Source organism: Hyperoodon ampullatus (genome assembly GCF_949752795.1).
Source record: "Hyperoodon ampullatus genome assembly, chromosome: 11".
In the NCBI taxonomy this organism is placed as follows: Eukaryota; Metazoa; Chordata; class Mammalia; order Artiodactyla; family Ziphiidae; genus Hyperoodon; species Hyperoodon ampullatus.
Window position 1 is genome coordinate 59,573,009 of NC_136924.1, and position 21,494 is coordinate 59,594,502.

Consider the following 21,494-nt stretch of genomic DNA (forward strand, 5'->3'; position numbering starts at 1 on the left):
TATTCCATTAAGAAGACAAGTATATGTATTTTTTATATATATATATACACACCCACACACACAAGTATATTGGTTGACACTGCCAACTGTTAGACCCATTCTATTTCAGAGATATTCAAGTGCAGAAAAATGTACATCTTAGAATAAGTGAAATATAGCATCTCTAAACACAGTAACTCCTGCTGTAATGAAATCCCATCACCTAGCAGAAAATGGAGTCTAGTTACATCTAGTTACTTATTTGAAATGTTTAACTCCTAGAAACTTCCTCCCTGGCAACTCAATTCCAATCTTTCTGTATACTGACCTTTAGTCAAAGATGGGACATTTGTGAGAGGAACTGATGTTTTGGGTATTGCATGAATTGTCTAGAAAGGTATAATCATATAGATCCTACACAGCCTGCTTTGCTGGACAAATTGGCATTTTCTTGTGCGAGGCTGACATCTGCTGGACAAGTAACACTTGAGCAAAGCTTTGTTTTGCTATTTTAGAATAAATTAAAATTTTTGGCAGGGAAACCTAGCTGTGGTGCATATACTCCACATTTTCTATTTGAATTTGGTAAGTTTAGCAGTTAATTTCCTTTTCAAATTTTGTATGCTGTGGCTGAGTTTCAATGAGCTTTAGAATGAGAGCTTACCCTCAGGGCATCTTTAATATGTGACGATGAAGCCCTTTAATTAAACTAGTCTTTCTTAACCCTCATGGGGTGCCAGAATCACTGTCTGTGAGAGACTGTTTATAAAGATGGCCATAGCAACCCTCCCATTCCACATTGCCTTTTCACAGTGTGACTTTGCCACTCCTATTAAAAAAGTAAAGTCTGTTTTCCTTCCCTTTGAATCTAGGTTGGCTTTGTGCTTTGATTTGAGCAATAACATGTGGTAGAGGGGGCATTGTACAACTTAAAACATATCCTTAAAAAGAGCCATTGCAACTTCAGTTTTTGCTGAACATCCACGTAAGAAAGACAAGTTAGACTACTGAAGAATGACTCACCACATGGAGAAAGTGCCTGACTGGCTGACAGTAGCACAGAGATTCAGCACCAAGGCTAGTGCCAATACGGTGAGCCCATTTAGACCTTCTAGTCCAGCCCAGTCAACTAGCCAAAAGCAGCTGCATAAGTGAACCCAGATGAACCAAGCAGAATAATCCCCCCAGTAAACCCAAGAAATAGCAAGAAATAATAAATAAGTTTTCCTTTAAGTCACTACATTTTGGGTGGTTTATTATGCAAAAATAGGTAACTGCTAACACTAGGAAACTTTTAAAGAAGAATAAACAATAATGCCCAAGTCCAAACCTAAGAGATTTGTATTTAATTTTATTAGGTGGAGTCCAGGAAATAGCAATTTTTTAAAAAGCTTGTAAGATTGGGATTCACTGATCTAAATATTTTGCCCATGATTACCTTTTCTAAAATCAGCAGCAGCAACAGCAACATCATAACAGTTATTCCAGCATGGTACATTACCTACACAAACTCTCTGTAAGGTTTCATAGGAACAAACAAAGTTAAGTGATTTGGGCAAGATTATTGAGCTAGTAGGAAGTAGGTCATTTGACTCCATATCTTAAAATTTTTCAACTACATATAGTAGATTGCTGTCTTCTGACATTTAACTCTTTTGTGAGTGACTGATACATACAAGCTATATATCTGGAGATGAAAGTTATGAGTAAGAGAGAAAGTAGAGTGATTAGGACCCTAAAACCACAGATAATTAGAATTAAAGGAGTTAGAATCATAAAGACTTTTGTGATTCTGGACCAGTAACAATGAAATTTTGGTGTTGAACAAAAAGCTATTGGACTAGGAAGTGCAGTAAATAGTACTAAGACATTAAAAATGGAGGGAACCCTAAGCAAGATGATTCATTTACTTAATTCAAGAAATATTTCAGGGCTTCCCTGGTGGCGCAGTGGTTGAGAGTCCGCCTGCCGATGCAGGGGACACGGGTTCGTGCCCCGGTCTGGGAGGATCCCACATGCCGCGGAGCGGCTGGGCCCGTGAGCCATGGCCACTGAGCCTGTGCTCCGGAGCCTGTGCTCCGCAGGGGGAGGGGCCACAACAGTGAGAGGCCCGCCTACCGCAAAAAAAAAAAAAAAAAAGAAATATTTCAATTCTTCCTATCTTGGAAAAATCATTATCTCTGATGCCATATTCCCTGTGGTCCTAGCGGATAGGCAGTTGAAATACCAGGAGATTAATTTCTGCTTAGTTTAAATAATAAATCTTTAGTCAAAATTTTCAAAAAATAAAGGAAAGCTCTGAAAGAGTTAATACTCGAAATTCATATCTAGAGGAAAGACATTTTAGCTGCAATAACTACCTACGTGAGATTCATTGTCCTTCTTTGAGGAGAGAAGGAGAGCTAAGTACATCAGAGCCTAGCTGCAGAATGGAACTCAGAGCCTAAATGAACATACATGTGAGATACATTGAGGACTCTTGCCTAAGTCCTATGATCTGGGCTGATTAGAAAGTAGCTAAAAGCAGGTGCTGGGGTATAAATCTCCATGGTTGGTCTTCATCTGGTTGGTCTTCACCTGTTGCAAACTACAATGCTTCTCAAACTTCAATGTGCAAGTAAATAACCTAAGGATCTTAATAAAATTTGATCCCTTGGGTCTGGGGTGGGGAAAGGCTGGGATTCCACATTTCTAACAAAATCCCAAACGATGCTAATACTGCTGATCTGCAGACTACATTTTGAATATTAAGGTTATACAGAATTTTCCCCCTGAATAACAGTTCTCAGACTGTGATCACCAGACCAACAGCATTGACATCACTTGAGAATTTGTTAGAAATGCAAATTCCTAGGTGCTGTCCAGATCTATTCAATCAGAAACTCTGGGAGTTGGGACCCAGCCATCTGTAGTGTCACAAGCCCTCCAGGTGATTTTGATGCTAAAGTTTGAGAACCACTGATCTAGAAAAGTATTTATCCAGCCATAATAGAATTACACTAGGAGCTTAAAAACAAAAAAAATCAGTCCCTGGGCTCCACGCCATACCAATTAAATCAGAAGGCAGGATGTGGGACAATTCACTGTGAGTATTTTAAAAAATCTTCCTATGTGCTTCCAATGTGCAGCGAGGTTTGAGAACCACACACACACACACATGAGAGAGAGAGAGAGAGAGAGAGAGAGAGAGAGAGAGAGAGAGAGAGGGAGAGAGAGAGAGAGAGAGGGAGAGGGGGAGAGAGAGAGAGATCCACTTCACTTACTTCCTGAGTCCTTGCCAGCAAAAGTCTGGTAGAGGTGGTGGTTTCTGGATCTGCTGGGCCAGTGGCTCTCCTCCTCCTCACTGTTGCTTTGCACCTGTAACCAAGATCCCGGCAGAACTCAGTCAGTGCCAGTGTTGGAGAAAAGTGCAGAATGGCAGATAGCTGTAAGGGAAAGAGGCTGAATGTACTTGAGAGACTTGGCCTCTTCTCTTGTGGTAGGAGCCTGGTAGTGAGGAAGGCAGGAACAGCTCTACATTCAATGAGAGGTGACATACATGCAAATGACACTGCAAATCATCATGGCTTCTCTTTGTGGCAAGGATTTGAGGGCTTTTCCTCGAGACTCTAGCACTTGAAGGCAGTACTGTCTATAGACCCAGGCAAGAAGAATTCCAACTTTTAGAGAGCTCATGGGATGAAGAGTTGGTGGACCTAGAGGATGTGTCCACTTTGATCTTGTACTACCTCTTCTAGAACATGCTCTGGATACCCAGAATCCCCCCAAATGCTATTCAAATGGCCCCAAGCCTGTTTCAGGGAAATGCATTGGCTTTGCCTGGTGTCTGTTCTCTCAAAGACCAGCCTTTCTCCTAGTGTATGCACTCCCAGGCCTGAGTGATGACTAATGGTGGTTATATGTGTGGGTAGGGGGTTTGTGGCATTTGTATATGCAGGCTGGGGTGTTCACATATGTATGTGCAAAATCCCTTATGGTGCAGGGCAGATCTGGCCATGGGAAGAGAAGCGGACAGGATGGGGAGGATGTCTGCCCACCCTGCCATGTTCTAGCACTGAAGTCCTAAGAGTGAGAATTCTAGATTTGAACCTGAACTTCTAGGACTTTGTGGTTACATACCTGTCAAGGTAGAAGAGAAGATTTTATTTAATCGTGTTTAGCCTAGTGCGTAACCTCTATCTGTACCCTTGTGTGGATCCCACAAATGACAGGGGCAGGTGTGCTTGATGAGAAACTTCAGTGAAGATCAGATTAGATAAGGAATTAGAAAAATAGTGCTAGAAACCTGGGCACTCTTAAGAAACCAGGCTCATTTCTTTTTCTCCCTCCTTTTATATTAACCCATTCCCAAAGGTTTCGGAATGTAATTCAAGAATTGATATATCTGGCGAGGAAAAGGAGCCTGGATTTCCTTTACCCAAGGGAAGGAATCCAGAGCCTTTCTCTGCCAGCCTCTCCCTCACTTTCAACCCACTCACCTCCAAGTCCAAAGTGTCCTGCAGCTGCTGGGTTAGAGATGGGTGCAGTTCTGTTCTCTCTTGGCCCTGTTTCCATCTCTGTTGGATGATGGACAGGTCCAGTGATTTAACCTTCCTGCCCATGGGATTCTTCTGAAACAGACTCTTTCTTGCTCTGCTCTTTCTTTTCCAAAAGGTCTCATCCTTGGATGAATGGGCTTCCTTACTGGTGGCTTGTAGACCCCACAGCTGTCTTTTTACCTGTGCAGGGTCTGTGCTCCACTGTAGATCTGCTCTGGGCAGAAAATGTGTGCAACAGGGGTTAGAATCCAGAGTTTCTGGTGGTTCTTGCAATGTGGAAATCCCCTGCTGTGTTTCCTCTTTAAAGCAGAGGGCACATGGACAGGAAGAAGTAGGCAGCTTTGTACCCCTGATAGGGGGCACAGGATCTCCCTGTGGGACTGGCCCAAACCCAGGGTCTTGCTGGAGGACCAACTTCTCTCCTCGCACTCTGTCCATCACTTCCCACACCACCTGGTCTAAACTGTTCCTTTTGGGGGTGTGGTCGGGTGGTGATAGCCTATCTCGTGGGCATGTGTACAGGCACATTTTGGAGATGGCTTTCCGGAGGCGCTCTCTGGGTGAGTGAGGTTCAGGTTCTGGGGCCAGAATCTTGATGGATGGCACATCAGTTGGGTTGCAATTCCAGAACATGTGGGATGGTGTGAACTTTTGGACAGGGGTCTTAGATACGTAGGAGTAGAGACAGAAGAAGGCATCGGCGGTGACGGCCAGTGTTTGCACTTGCTTAAACCTGCCTGAGTGCAAGGGTTGAAGATGGTGAGTCTAGGGGTCATCAGCAAATTACTTCTTGAATCTTTCCCTTCAGTAGCCTTCCTAAAACTCAAAATTCAGAAAGGTGCCATTTTCTCTATCAGCGTTTCTCCCATTTAGATTTCTGACACCCAGGATTCTCTTTCTTGACCTTCTTGACTTTTTTTTTTTTTTTTTTTTTTTTTGTGGTACGCGGGCCTCTCACTGTTGTGGCCTCTCCCGTTGCGGAGCACAGGCTCCGGACGCGCAGGCCCAGCAGCCATGGCTCACGGGCCCAGCCGCTCCGCGGCATATGGGATCCTCCCAGACCGGGGCACGAACCCGTATCCCCTGCATCGGCAGGCGGACTCTCAACCACTGCGCCACCAGGGAGGCCCCTTCTTGACTTTTTGACTCCCTATCCCAAATAGTCCAAAAATTAATTCTATACGGGATGAAAAACTTTTCTGTATCTTGATTTAGCATAACCTTTCTGCTGTCAGTATACAATGGTCTCTATCACTGTGTTTGCCTTAGATGACAAACATGACTAAAAGGGCAAAACTAACATTATTTTCTTAGTAAGAAAACTTTAGGGTTATAGAAGTCTTCTTTGATAGCAGCAAATTTGAGGGATAGCAATTACTAGGCAATGGACAGGGGTAGAGAAATTTAGATGGACTATATCATTTCTGCTAGACTTTGCTTCTCAAAGTGTGGCCAGTAGTCCAGTAGCATTGGCATTAATTGGGAAGTTATTGTAAATACAGACTCTCAGACTGTATCCTACACATTTTAGCAATATCCTTCAGTAATTCATACATACACTCATGTTGGAAAAGCACTGTGATAAACCATATATCCATTAAACTGTAAGTGTCCTAAAGGCAAGAATCATGTTTCTCTTGCCTAGCTGCTGTTCTTCCAGAATTTAACAACTAATTATGTACTTGGCACATAAAATAAATTCAACAAATCATCCTCAATCTTTAGTGTGCATAAGGATCATCTAAAGTGCTTGTGCAAATACTCCAACTCAAAATCCTTGTTCCAGCAGGTGGAGCTCAGAAGCGTAGTTTTACCAAGTTTTTAAGTTGAATCTGTTAAAAGAATCTGAAACAGCACTATCAGAAACACTATGTTGGGGACCTGTAAAAGAATATAATTTGAAATATACTGTAACATATAGAATAAAATAGAGTCTTTTATCCCTCATCCAGGTAGAGAAGCCCTCTCATATCTTTCCTTAGTATGGAATTGGGACAACTTAAATCATTGTTTCCCTAGATGAGGTCTAAGGATTATTCATAAGAATCATCGGCGTGCTTACTTAAAATAAATATTCCTGAGCCCTTCCTTCTCTGGAAGAAAAGCCTATGAATATTTTATTAACTCCTGCACAATTTAACATAATTAACAGAACCACTGCCCTAAATGAAAATGATTTTAAGGTAGTGGCTATAAATGGGGAACATTCAGTAATTCCAACTGAGAAACAGAAAATGGGGACAAGATTTAAAGACATTGTTCCTATTTGATTCAGCTAAAAGAGAGAAGACCTAAAGAAAGTAATAGTGATATGAGGCCTCTTGAAGACAATTTCTTCAAGAGAGAGAAGCAGAAGTCAAAGTTCTCTATCTTCACTGAAGACAGCATAGGGAAGAAATAGACACAAGAGACAAAAGGTCGAGTGAAGCTGACCAAGAGAAAGTAGTATTTAGAGCCACTGATCCCTGTTGTGAATGACTGGAGGCTGGGAGAGAAGTTGAGCATATATCTGTGGTAACACTCACTGGCCAGCATGAGGCACGGGTCTTCCATCTCAATCCTCCGCACCTGGGACTTCAGGAAGAGCTGGAAATCAATGCCTTTGGCCTGAGACGGGGTGGTGAAAAATCGGGCAGGAATTCGAGAAGTGTCTTTGTGGTCCTCCTGGCCAAAGCCCAGACTGAAAAGGACATCTTCTGCATCTTCTTGCACCTTGTCCAGAATCTCTGAGATGCTGCAAAGAGGGGGTTTGGGTAAATAAGCAAAGCTCTGAGACACACGGTAATCCAGAGTATCTAATAAAAGTGTCAGGAGACTGAGATACCTTTCTGGCCATTTCTCCCTCTACCACTGTGACTGAGAAAAGCTTTCACTTCTCTGAGTCTAAACTCTCTGTCTGAAACATGGGAATTACAATCTCGCCCTGGTTTAAAAATTGAATGAGATTCTGTCATGACTACAGTGATTACAGATGAATGAAAATTTGCTATGAGAGGGATCTGAAAAATCAAAAGCAGTCTAGATGCAAAGAAACCTTGCGGTTGTGTTATTAACCTGTCAGTTCCCACTTGCACATACTATGATACAGCTGGCTTTTGCCAAGCGCTTTGTAACTTGCCACCCAGCTTGTGCCAGTGGCTGTGTGGGACAACCAGGCAATGAGTGTGTAAGGAAAATAAAACTCATTTTATTCTCACCCTGAGGATAAAATTTTATCTATACAGGTATGCTCAAAACCTGATTTTGAGAAGTAGGTCCCTTTACAGCACAATTTCAGGATAGAAGTCCTGCATTACAGACCAAACACTTTCTCTCTGTCTCTGTCTGTCTCTCTGTCTCTGTCTCTCTCTCGGTATGGCACCAACATATGTCTACATCTGGTAGCACCAAGCTGGGTGACACTAGAGCTCACCAACTATGTGTTCCAAACAACAATGTGGGTAGGGGAGCTGTGAATTATTTGAGGCTTCGACTAATCACTGTTACTCTCTTCAGAAAGGATGCTGGGCTTTTTGATCCAAATTGAGACCATCTTATTCAAGTAATAGCTGGATAATTGGAATCCCTGGATCTATTCTCGTGCATTCCTCCTAACTGCCAATTTTATCTTCATGATCCTAAGTTTCCTTATCTGAATTGTGGGCATAAGACTAGATCACCGAGGTGGGGGGAGATCAAGGTGGCAGAGAAGGAAGATGCTGAGTTCACCCACCCCAACGAACAGATCAAAAATACATCTCCATGAGGAGCAACTCTCGCTGAAAACATATTGGAGACTGATACACTCTTACACAGCCAAGGCTGTAAAGCAAGATCTACACGGAATTGGGTAGGAAGAGAAGAGAAACAGTCAGGTCAGGACCTGCATCCCTGCAAGGGGACACAGAGGAAGAGGGGGATTACATGGGCTCTGAGATCCTCCCTGGGGAGTGGGCGGTTCACACCACAAATTGGGCACCCCAGCCCTAGGGTCTGATGCTGGGCAGAGGAGTCCCATTAGCTGGCTTGAAAACCAGTAGGACCAACAGGAGGGCTGTAGGAACCCTAGACTCTGCTCGCGAAGAGAGCGCACTCGCTCGCTGACTCCCTGAGACAAGGAGGAGGAAGCAGATTGAAAGTGCCTTGGCTCTGGCCAGCTTCCTGCGACCCACACGGGGCACCCACTCTAGTCCCTCTTTCTCCATGGTGCAGCTCTCCACTAGAGTGAAGGCTGCCATTACTGAGAAGAGTGTGTAGCTGTGGGCGATGGAGCTGGCTTGGACCTGGTGCTACATCTGAACCGGGCGATGGCAGCCATTACTGGCGCTCCCAGCAGAGGCAGATGGAGAGAGGTCTGGAACTCTGACTCGTGTGCCAGGACCGCTCCCCAGTGGGCCCTTGCTTGCAATGGGCACCTGCCCTGGCCCTTCTTGCTCCAGCCTTGCTCCCCTCTGGGGCGAAGGTACCAATGGTGGGATGCAGGAGAGCACACACTCAGAGGGAATGGAACCAGCTCAGACCTGACCCTCAGGAATTCTGCTCCAACAACTTAGGACACAATCTTGCCCCGGATAGGGTGCTGTGAGCCACTGAGCACAGGAGAAGCCCTGGCTGACACCAGGCTCTGGCTCTAGCCCTTCCATCTCCAGCCACAGCTTCCACTAAGGTGATAGCTGCCAGCACACCTCGGGGTGAAGAGGTGACTTGTGTCCACTTCAGACCCGATTATAAAGCTATAGTCATCAGAACAGTTTGGTACTGGCACAAAAGCAGTTATATAGATCAATAGAACAGAATAGAGAGCCCAGAAAAAAAAAACCATGCACTTATAGTGCATGATAAAGGAAGCAAGAGTATACAATGGGGAAAAGACTGTCTCTTTAATAAGTGGTGCTGGGAAATTGGACAGCTACATGTAAAAGAATTAGAAAATTTTCTCACTCTGTATAAAAAAATAAACTCAAAATGGGTAAACACTGTTCCATAAGAACAGAAGTCATAAAACTCCTAGAAGAAAACACAAGCAGAATACTCTTTGACATAAATTGTAGCAATATTTTTTTGGATCTCTCTCATAAGGCAAAGGAAACAAAAGCTAAAATGGACAAATGGCACTTAATTAAACATAAAGCCTTCTGCACAGCAAAGGAAATCACTGATAGAATGAAAAGACAACTTACTAAATGGGAGAAAATATTTTCAAATGATATGACTGATAATGGGTTGATATCCAAAATGTATAAATAGCTCATACATCTCAATATCAAAAAACAAAGAACGTAATTAGAAAATGGGCAGAAGACCTCAACAGACATTTTCCCAAAGAAAACATACAGATGGCCAGTAGGCACATGAAAAGATGTTCAACATTGCTAATTATTAGAGAATTGAAAATCAAAACTACAATGAGGTATCACCTCACACCAGTCAGAATGGCCATCATCAAAAAGTCTACAGGGCTTCCCTGGTGGCGCAGTGGTTAAGAATCCGCCTGCCAATGAAGGGTACATGCGTTTGATCCCTGGTAGGGGAAGATCCCACATGCCGTGGAGCAACTAAGCCCGTGCGCCAAAACTACCGAGCCTGCACTCTAGAGCCCATGAGCCACAACTACTGAGCCCGCATGCTACAACTACTGAAGTCCATGTGCCTAGAGCCTGTGCTCCACAACAAGGGAAGCCACTGCAATGAGAAGCCTGCGCACTGCAATGAAGAGTAGTCCCACTCGCCGCAACTAGAGAAAGCCCACGTGCAGCAACGAAGACCCAACACAGCCAAAAATAAATTTAAAAAAAAGTCTACAAATAATAAATACTGGAGAGGGTCTGGAAAAAAGGGAACCCTCCTACACTGTTGGTGGGAATGTAAATTGGGCAGTCACTATGCAGAACAGTATGGAGATTCCTCAAAAAAACTAAAAACAGAGTTACCATATGATCCAGCAATCCTACTCCTGGACACATATCCAGAAAAGATGAAAACTCTAATTTGAAAGATACATTCACCCCATTGTTCATAGCAGCACTATTTACAACAGCCAAGACATGGAAGCAACTTAAATGTCCATCAACAGATGAATGGATAAAGAAGATGTGGTATATATATACAATGGAATATCACTCTGCCATAAAAAAGAATGAACTAATGCCATTTGCAGCTACATGGATAAATCTAGAAATTATCACACTAAGTGAAGCAAGTCAGACAGAGACAGATAACTATCATATGATATCACTTATATGTGGAATCTAAAAAAATGATTCCAATGAACTTATTTACAAAACAGAAATAGACTCACAGACATAGAAAACAAACTTAAGGTTACCAAAGGCGATAGCAGAGGATGGGGAGAGATAAATTAGGAGTTTTCAATTAACACATATACACTACGATATATAAAACAGTAAACAATAAGGACCTACTATACAGCACAGGGAACTATACTCAATATCCTGCAATAACCTATAATGGGAAAGAATCTGAAAAATAATATATATATATATATATACACACATATATGTATATATATATATATATCTGAATCACTTTGCTGTACACCTGAAGCGTTGTAAATCAAATATACTTTGAAAAAAATTTTAATGCAGATATCTGAGTCTCATCTCCAGAGATTCTGTATTATATTAACTGAACTGGGGTGTTGCCAGGGCTAAGGTTCAGTAAAGACAAATCACTAAAGATAGTTAATAGCTAATAAGGTCTCAAATTCAAACTTTGACTCCAAATTCCAAACAATTTTTATTATAGCACACTAGTTTTCATCACTTTCCATCTTGTTTTAAAGTTATTTGTGTGTATATTTTTTTCACCCTATAGGCTTGGTGGGCTCCTGGGGGCAAACTCTTTGTCTGCTTCATCTTCAAATCCCAGACAGTCATTGCCTGGCCTGCATTTGGGGGTACAAAATTATCTGAATGAATCAATATTTTATTGCCTCAATCAACCAATCAATCAATTAATACATTTATTGATTGCTTACTGAGTGCTTATAAGTCCAGGAACTGTGATGGTACCAATACTACACCTCCTGGGGTACAAGGTTCAGGGGAGGAGACACCTGTATTTTATACACAGCATTGAGCTCTGAGCAGTAGATTCCTCTGCATCCTTACTATTCTTGACGCAAATATTGTTATGCTTGTCAAGTATGTGACTACATAAAAGCTCTAGTAGTATACCCCAGAAAAAAACTGGCAATGGTTCTTAGTTCCATTCGCTTCTACCTCTCATCTTCCCCGCCCTTACACCCCTGCCAAACTTGGCACCTACCTTGAACTAGTCTTGTTGGTCCCACCAGTCATGCTGCTGGAAGCCAAACTGCAGCCAAGATCCAGTAGCTGCCCAGGCCGGGCTGTCTCCAGGAAACTCCTGCAGGGATCAATGCTGAAGTCATACTAATCTTGTGAACAGTCTGCACCCTGGTTCCTAGACATGCCCTACTGGGCATTGTCACTCCCTGCTGGGCACCTTTGAATCATCTACTGTAAAAACTCAATCTATGGTCTCATTGCTAGTTGGAAATCTCACCCTCTATTGTGAATCTTCAGCTCTTTGTTTTTAATTTCTTGGACTCTGACACTCACCCCAGTTCAGTATGTCCTGAAGGAGACATTGTTCAGCCTGGGTCAAGCAAACACTTACCTGGAGAAGAGTTTGCTGTTGGTGGCCAACAGTGTGGCTGGACAAGGAACAGAAAGGCAAAGAAAAAGTTAGAAGGGAAAATGCAAATCACCTAAGCTGTCCCTCCGAACTTAAAACTCAGCCCCCTCTGTTCCCCTCTGCCACTACTATAGGCCCCTGAATCCCATGAACTCTGTTCTTTATATAAGTATCTGAAGATTATCAAACACAGACCTGGACAAATATAGCAGAGAAAAACCGGCCCCGAGCCTCTGAACTTCTGAACCATGCCTGGTGTCCAGACAAGAGTTTCTCTGTCCTGAGGAGGACAGAGTCATTCAGGCCCCCAGGCTAGTGTTCCTGCCTCACCACGTGAGTCTCTACAGGTCCCAGAAGACGCTGGTAGGTTGCGGTACCTCCATCCTTTATCCCAGCCCTTATTTTCCTCCAATGGAGTCTCTCTCTTACACCCAGTACTCAGGCTGCCTGGGGCTCCCTATACAGAAAACCATCTCAAAGATGTCTGGGCGGCCACTTTTATGGTGATTTATATATTCAGGGGCCGAAGGAAAGCTCCAGTGATGCACCAGTAGATGTCTTGACAGGCTGGTGAGGAAGTATTTCTGGGCATGTGACACTTGCTGAGTTTTCCATTAGATCATATGAGATTGCTCTTTCCCTGCAGATAAGATCCCAGGGATGGGCTGCTTCTTTCTGCAGTTCTCCCCTTCCATTCTATCCTTAATTCATCCAGTAGATAGCCTCTTCCTCAATCCCAGCCTCAGAGAGCTGTGCCACTTACCTTCTGCTCCGAGGGTCAAGTCATCTTCAAAGCTGGTTCCATGGCTGGGGCACCCTGTCAAATAATAAGGCAAAGGCTGCAGAAAATCAGACTTGGACTCACACACACACGCACACACACAATCACACATTAGTATACACATCTACAACCACACAATTACAACATACATCCACATGTTTGAAAAACTACCCCAGCCATATATATACTCAGAAATCACATTCATATTTTGATTTTAAAAATCACGTAAAAACTCACCTATAATTAACCTGTCCCCTATATCACATAGTCATGTACACAATCCTCTGCCAAAGAATTGACACATGGGGGTATGCACTCACACATAAACATGCATATATAGACACACATATTTTATTTTATTTTGAATTTTTGAATTTTATTTTATTTATTTTTTATACAGCAAGTTCTTATTAATTATACATTTAATACATATTAGTGTATATATGTCAATCCCAATCTCCCAATTCATCCCACCACCACACCCCCGTCACTTTTCCCCGTTGGTGTCCATACATTTGTTCTCTACATCCACACATATTTTATAAAGCTTGTTTTCCATAGCAGTGGTTGTCAGCTGAGCAGCCACTAACAGAAGATAACCTTTGAGGACTAGTCAGCCTGTGGGCTCTGACCCAACACTTACTCTATCCTCTGGGCCTCCTGGACTGTCTTATGACCACTAATAGGTGTTCTGTAGGCAGTGAAAAGATAGCATCTTACGCACGCATACACATGTGCATGCACACACACACACACACACACACACACACACACACAGCCGTGTCGCTGTCTAAGGTAGAGGAACAAGAGGAGAAAGAACAGAGCCTCTACTTACCGTTGTGGATCGGCTGTCCTGCTTCCTCAAAAAACCCTTCTTCAAAGTATCTAAAAACCAAAAAGAATATCATAGGTTTAAATTGCTACATTTTCGAAAGGGCTTTTCTTCAAATATTTCCCACAAGTTCACGTAATTTTCCAATAAGAGTCAGTAGTATTTAAATTACTCTTATGTTGAAGAAAATGGAGAGTGATGATTTGACTGACAAATCCACAGAGGTAGTCAGAAGGTGCTGTATTTTATTTATTTATTTATTTATTTGTTCATCACATTTATTCATTTTCATCCTAATTAATAATAAATAGAATTAGTTAAAGCAGGAATAATGGATTTGAGAGTTGTTAGAGATCTTGCCAACACACAGACACACAACACAATTTCTTACATAAAATAATTTTACATCCCAAGGAAATTATCAGTATGATACACACACATATATATGTATATACATGAAACTTCATAAACTGCCATGGTGCTGTATTTTAGATTGTGCTGCCGTTGTGCTGATAACTGTGTCCCAAGTCAGTTTAGCAAGGATTCTTCAGTAACTAGGAAATAGGAAAGATACGGAAGCAAAACTGGAGAAATATATTTACAGAAGCAGGGGTCTGGGTGCCATTAACTTTCCATCAGAAATACAAATATTGAAACTAAGAAAAAACTTTTAGGAGGTCATCTTATCTACCTACACCTCCTTCCTTTTCTTTGAGCCCCGTTCTTGATGAATATCACGTCTTTCAGGAAGCAGCAGGAACTGCATCTTGGTTAGAGATTACATTTCTACATTTTGAGATATGGGCTTATCAAACATTTACTGTCTCCACAGGAAGAACAATTGGAATTCAGCATACATGGTAGTGAGAAACAACTTAAATGAGGAAGAAATTATCTGTCTCAAACGGGTGATTGAAGTTGTCTGTGAAAAAGCTTTGAACAGGACCAGAGCACCTGGATTCCAGTCCTGGCTCCTGGCTGCTGCTATGTTCCCAAATATTAAGTAAGGGGATTTAGTTGCCTAGTTATTATCATTATCTAAGTTCACTTCAAACACTGACGTGTTGTGAGTTTTATAGTTGGCTTTCCTGAAAGTTTTAAAAATGAAAGTTGCGCATGATGCTTTGAATGTAATCTCAAATGGAGGCTGGAATAGAGAAGAGTTGTTCCAGTGAGTTAACAGGGAAACTGACTGGAGAGCATCCATTGGAGCTGGTCTTAAATGGGCTTTCTTTATCAGTCTCCAGAGATCTAGGCACCTCTCAGGCTACTGGAGTATCAGTTCACGAAATGTATATTAATGAAAATGGGCTTACAGACTCAACATCTGTAGAACGAGCTGTGTTTAATTTTACAAAATAAATCCCTACATATATAGACATCTTTTGCTGGTACTTTCCTTTCAATAGTGAAAAAATCAACAATATTGTCTAAAATCTGGATTTTTACATGTCCTCATGAGAAAAACCGTACATCAATATATGCTATAAAGTGTGGAATGATACTCAAGGTAATTAAGAATGGGTAACTCTAATAAACACAACTAGAACTACAAATACATACTTCTCTTCCTAATATATAATTACATAAAGATATATATTATAATACTACAAATGTGTTAGTATATATAACATTACAAATATTAGTATAAATTAATATTTCCTATTACTATTAAAAAACATTATAACAATATAGTCAACTACTAGAATGCTGAGATCTACTGTTGCCTTTAATGCTTGTGCTGTAGCTACACAGTAATGCAACTACTAAAGCCTACAATTACTATAACTACAATAAAACACACTACTGTTACACTTCTAGGTATGCAATCAATGGAAATGCCTGTATACGTTCACCAAAAGAAATAATGTTTATAATAACTCAGAATTGGCAGACCCCCAAATCTCTAGTTATTGTAAAATGGATAAATTGCATGATCAATAGACAATGCTACACAACAATGGAAAAGAATGAGCTATTACTGGGTGCAAACACATGGATGAACGTCACAAACATAATGCTGAACAAAAAAAAGACACATAAAACAGTGCATATTGTATGATTCTATTTATATAAAGTTTAAAAAGTACAAAATTTATCTTTGATGCTACAAGTCAGGGTATTGGTTACCCTTGGAAGCAGGGCAGTGAACAGAAGGGGACAGAAGGAGCTTCTGGAGCGCTGGTGATGTTCTATTTCAGATTTCATCACTATATTCCCTTTGAGAAAATTCACTGAACCATATATTTAAGACTCGTTTATTTTTCAGTAAATACTTTATACCTCAATGCAATTTATATTGCTATTATTTTATATTTATATGTAAACATATGTATATTTATATGTATACATTTATATGTATATTTATATACAGCTTTATTTAGGTATAATTGATAAACAAGGGACTGCACATATTTAATGTGTGCAACTTGATGAGCTTGGACATATGTAAACACTTGTGACCATCCATCACCAATCGAACTAACAGACACATCCAACAACTCCCAGAGTATCCTTGTTTCCCTTTGATTTTTTTTTGAAGTAAGAACACTTAATATGAGATTTACCCTCTTAACAAATTTTGAAGTGCACAATACCATATTGTTAGCTATAGGCACTATGTTGTACAGTAGGTCACTAGAATTTATTCATCTAGCATAGCTGAAATTTACATCCATTGAGTTGCACAATTTATGTTAAAAAGAAAAATGCTACTGATATGTATGCTATACTTCAATAAAATTTACATTAAAAAATACCACTGATAAAATTCCTTATTTGCCCAAAGCAAAATTTAGTAACACAATATTTGTTGGGTGTACATCCTTCATTTCTATTTTCTAGCTGTGCCCTAGCAGGCATGTCCATAGTCTCTATATGAGGACCAGCTCAGGCTGACCCTTGTGATGGTATGCTTTTCTATGTGTATGTGGAATACACCACAGAAGTATGGACATAGGCCTGGATCTGTTGATCCATGCTCAGCTCCTCTGAGCATGGTGGTTTGAAATGTCATGTCCCTCATCCAAGACCCAGGCCTTTCGTGAGTTATTGCTTAGAACGTAAAATCAATGACTAGAGACTAGATCCATAGCTGCTCCTCTCCACATTTGCACTGAAAGGTCCCTTAGCATCATTTCAAGTCTGACATAGAAGAGCCAAGCTACTGCTCTTCCTGTATACCCAATTCATAAACAAAGAGTAGGGAGGAGGATTGGACTGTGAGAAGAAGCATGTGGCTATTTTTAGCTCCTTCCAGCAATTTCCATAGATTCTGCCTGCAGAGACTGATGAAATAAAAATTCATTTTAAGGCAAGACAAAAATTTAAACAAATTCTTTTTCTGCCCATTTTGGCCTCCTTCCTCCCCTCTGGTGCGCATTGTGCACCTGCATTATGCATTAACCAGACCTCTGCAATGGCAGAAATATCTGCTCAACTGTAGAGATCAATTTTTCTTCTTCTGGCACCAGCCATGTAATGCCCTATATGATAATATTTCTCTCTCAATCCTATGTATGGGGTCATGATGACCCACCTCTCGCCTTGTACGTGCAGACATCTTTGGGGAACTTTATGTACAATTCCAATATGTCATTTCCCTTAAAGATAGTGACTGGTGCAGAACAGACTGGTCAGGTGACCTGGGGAGACACAGGGCAGCACCTAATAGAAGTTCTTAGCTTCAATACTTACTTATGACCTATTAATGTTACTAGCTATATTACTTGTAATCTTATTTTACAAGATTATTTTTTCTTGCATTACCATATGTGTGACTGAGCCTCAGATCAAATTAATGATGATTAGGTGACTTGAAATGATTGATCAAATATGTAGTTCTATAAGATCAATGAGAGTGATAGTGTAAGTCTAGATATAGGAAGAAACAGCAAGAGGAAACAATTTCCTGGACCATAACAGACCAGTAAGACAGGTGGTCCAGAGGCTTTTGGCCACTGTTAACAAGGCCTAGTCCAGTAATAGTACATTGAGTGGCCAATCAAAGAAATCCTCACCTGACCTGGGAATAAGCATTCCTAGTGCCATGGGACAAACCGGTCATGAAATGCCTCTCAAAGCTTGGTCGAAATTAAGACTGAAAGGGAAGGGATTGTAAAGTGAAGAATGTTGCCCACCATCCAGTTCTACAAAAATCAAGTCATTAGCCACTGCAGTCGCTGACCTACAATACACCTTGAAGGAATTTCAGGGCAAAGATCAGGAGAAGGCACTTTTGTGCTCTGGGAAAACTGACAGAACTGGCCCTCAGATAGTTAGATATTTTCAGGAGAAGTTTTACTCCCATTCCTTCCTAACTTTCTTCCTTCCTAGAGGTAATCACTGTCCTAAAGTTGATATGTATCATATCTGTACACACTTTTCCGATAAATAAAAGGATACAGATAGATGCCAGGTAAATAGATAGATGGACTTATTTTGTGAAATTTTAAAGTAGCATAAAGCTCATCTTTATAAACTTCATGCAGGGGAGCAAAATTTGCCACCCTGAAATGTCTCTTTGGCATGTGGATTATTTCAAGCTGAAAACAACCAAGGCTCAAAAGACTCAGGAAGAAACTTTGACCTTCTCCCTTAGCTGCCTAAAGAATTTGGATAGAGGGACTGTAACAGGAATAGAGACCTCACTAGAGAATATGAACTAGGTGTGTAGGAAATCAGAGTCTGCTCAGTATCCCATTGTCTTTACATAGTCCAGTAAATGTTTGTTTACCAAACATTTGCTTTTTCATCTCCATGTGAATTGCCTTCCTCCCCTTTGAAGTCCCAAACCACTATCCCCAGTATCATCTTTTGTCTTTAGCTGAGGATGGTATTTAAGGTGAGGGTTTCACCATTTTGGTGAGTTACTCAGTTCTCCGGGGTGTCTCCCATGTATACATGTTATTAAACTTTTGTTTGATTTTCTCCTGTTAATCTGTCTCATGTCAATTTAATTCTCAGATTAAAGAATTAAAGAAGAACCTAGAAAGAAGGGTAGAAGAAAATTCTTTCCTCCCTGACACTCACCACTCACATATTACTACAGAGTATAAAGCACTTGTACACATATAGCATTTAAATCTCACAAGAATCTTTTGGAACTTTATTATTCTAGCTCTCCACTTTACAGAAGAGGAGTCTGAGATAGAATTTCAGTTGTTTGCTTACAGCTGGTTATACAGATGGTTAGCACAAGAATTAGGCTCGAATCTTGGAGGCTTTTCACTCACCAGATGACTTTTTCATCATAAATTTTGGTTCAGGGTTTATCTTGGTAGAATATAGGTAGGGAAAGGTGATTTCTGGAATTTACAATCTTGTATTTCTGGGAATTTATTCTTTTCAACTAGAATGTAGTATGTTTGTGGTCAAGGAGCATATTTTAAACTACTTGGCACCCCTCTAGGCCATTTAGACAATCAGACAGCAAACACAGGGTCAGTAATAATTATTGACTTGAATTGATAAGACTGAAGAATAGTTAATGGGATAAAGACAGTAACTGAGCCCACTGGTTCTCCTGTACGTATCTGGAGAAGCATTTTAAATCCTGGGACAGTTCTCACACACCCAAACCTGCAAACATTACCACCATCCATTTACTTCCCTATATTTTGATTACCTTTAATTAACTTTGAAATTCCGAACCAGATTATGACAATAAAGACAACATGTTTTGTAAACAACAAAAACACAAAATAAATTCTTCCTGGCCTTACCTCCCAGGGCAGAGTTAAAATAAACAACCTTGGATTATACAGTGCTATTTATTTCCTACCAAGTAAGCCAGGATGGGTTTATTCAGATGGGTTTATTAGATGAAAGGCTATATACAGCTTGAAACATTTCTGAAGAGGAAATAAAGAGTAGGCAGGAGTTATAAGTTCTGAGAATTCATTATCACACAAATGATCACACTTAAATGGGTCACAGAAGCTTTCCCTCTGTGTCTGGGTAGACTGAACCTAAAATGGTACAGGCAGAGGGGGTGTAGGGTTTCAAATTTTTTAATGTTTCTCAGGAAAGAGATAACTACATTTTGCCTTGAAGTACCTGCTCCAATTCGTCACTGCTTTGAATGACTGGGGTAAACCCTTAGCCCCTCTTCCTGTGTTCTTCAATAGAAATAAACAACATAATGATTCATAATGAAGAAATACTCTGACCATAAGAACAATTAGGTTTCTAACTCCTCTTTTGTTACGCAGTGTAAAACTCCAGTCTGAAGGGAAAAGCAATGGAGCAGGAATCTGGAATTTAGCCCAGCTCTTCCCTGTGGCTATCCATTTCCATCCTTCTTAGTTTTAGACCAGGTCCAGCCTGTACTTCCAGATCCTCACCTAACTTGGTCTCAGCCCAGAGATGCACTTGATTCATAGCCCCAATCCCCACACTCACCCCAAATCTTTACAATCCCCTCTCCCTTATTTCAACCTCACTTCTAATCATTACACCCGATTAAAATTCATGTCCCTGTGCTCTGAGTTCTCAAGAGTCAGAGCCTGTTAGCACACCCAGCCATCAACCACGCTCAGTCCAGCTGCCTCGCCAGCACTTACCCACAATCCTGCAGCCAGTCTTCAATCTTGTTGATTGGATTTCCTAGAAAAGCCAGACATCAGATCACCGTGGAAACTGAAGGAAATCAGACTTCCTCCCTGAAATTCACCCCATTCCACAAACTTATCATTATATAAGCCACCTCATGACTCCTTTTTCTTCCCATAAAACTTTTCTTTAAGATAAAAGAGGAATATACCCATGTATAAAAATAGTGGGGGCTTCCCTGGTGGCGCAGTGGTTGAGAGTCCGCCTGCCGATGCAGGGGACACGGGTTCGTGCCCCGGTCTGGGAAGATCCCACATGCCGCGGAGCGGCTGGGCCCGTGAGCCATGGCCGCTGGGCCTGTGCGTCCGGAGCCTGTGCTCCGCAGCGGGAGAGGCCACAACAGTGAGAGGCCCGCGTACCGCAAAAAAAAAAAAAAAAAAAAAAATAGTGGATATTTCTTCTCTCTCTGCCTCTGTGCCCCCTTTCTCCCAGAAACTTGGAAAATACCCCAAGGTTTGGGAACAGAAATAGATCCTTCTCTCTAAAAAAAAAAAAGGAAAAGAAAAAAACAAAAAAATAAAAAGCACAATTTTGCGTTTGCGCTTTTTGTTTCCTACCAAATAAGCGAGGGTAGGTTCACTTACATAACATTTATTTTTTAATTTATTTTTTACTTTTTACTCTTATGTCTGCAGCGTCATTGGAATCTAAAAGAAGCTCTGTGAGGCATGTGGAAAAGGTACTATTACTATCTCAGGTACTAATACTTCAATTAGACAAGCATGTCCTAGAGCGGAAAGCGACTTGCCAAAGGTCACGTCACACAGCTGAGTTGCAGCCAGAGTCCAGGCACCCAGATTGCGTGTAACCTTGTTACACAGACAACACAGAAACACTCCAAACATTCATAGAGAACCCTGGCCTTGGATCCTCACAGATAGCTGCTCAGGACACAGCCAAAGTGTGCCTCTTCCTTTTTCCCAATCTACGCTGTTTCTTTCTCACGTAATTCATGCCTCATATTACTTTACTCATCTTCCCTTAAACTCATTTTAACCAAGTCAAAATAAGCCTCGGGGGGGGGGGCGCCTAGCCTAAACCCAGGACCCGCTGCCCGCACTGCAGACCTGGGCATCTGGCATATTTTCCATATCAC

At 41.3% G+C, this 21,494-nt stretch overlaps 1 protein-coding gene across 1 annotated transcript in view; it reads right to left on the bottom strand.

The window, feature by feature from the left end:
- TESPA1 (thymocyte expressed, positive selection associated 1) overlaps positions 1 to 21,494 on the bottom strand; it is a gene marked incomplete at both ends in the record, with an annotated part of 32,675 nt that overhangs the window by 10,986 nt on the left and 195 nt on the right. Inside the window, 8 exons of the mRNA XM_079714949.1 lie at positions 3,243 to 3,336; positions 4,458 to 5,254; positions 7,043 to 7,251; positions 11,784 to 11,882; positions 12,156 to 12,192; positions 12,937 to 12,990; positions 13,790 to 13,839; positions 20,350 to 20,392. Of these exons, the coding sequence (XP_079571075.1) occupies positions 3,243 to 3,336; positions 4,458 to 5,254; positions 7,043 to 7,251; positions 11,784 to 11,882; positions 12,156 to 12,192; positions 12,937 to 12,990; positions 13,790 to 13,839; positions 20,350 to 20,392 (1,383 nt within the window). The remainder of the gene's footprint in view (positions 1 to 3,242; positions 3,337 to 4,457; positions 5,255 to 7,042; positions 7,252 to 11,783; positions 11,883 to 12,155; positions 12,193 to 12,936; positions 12,991 to 13,789; positions 13,840 to 20,349; positions 20,393 to 21,494) is intronic.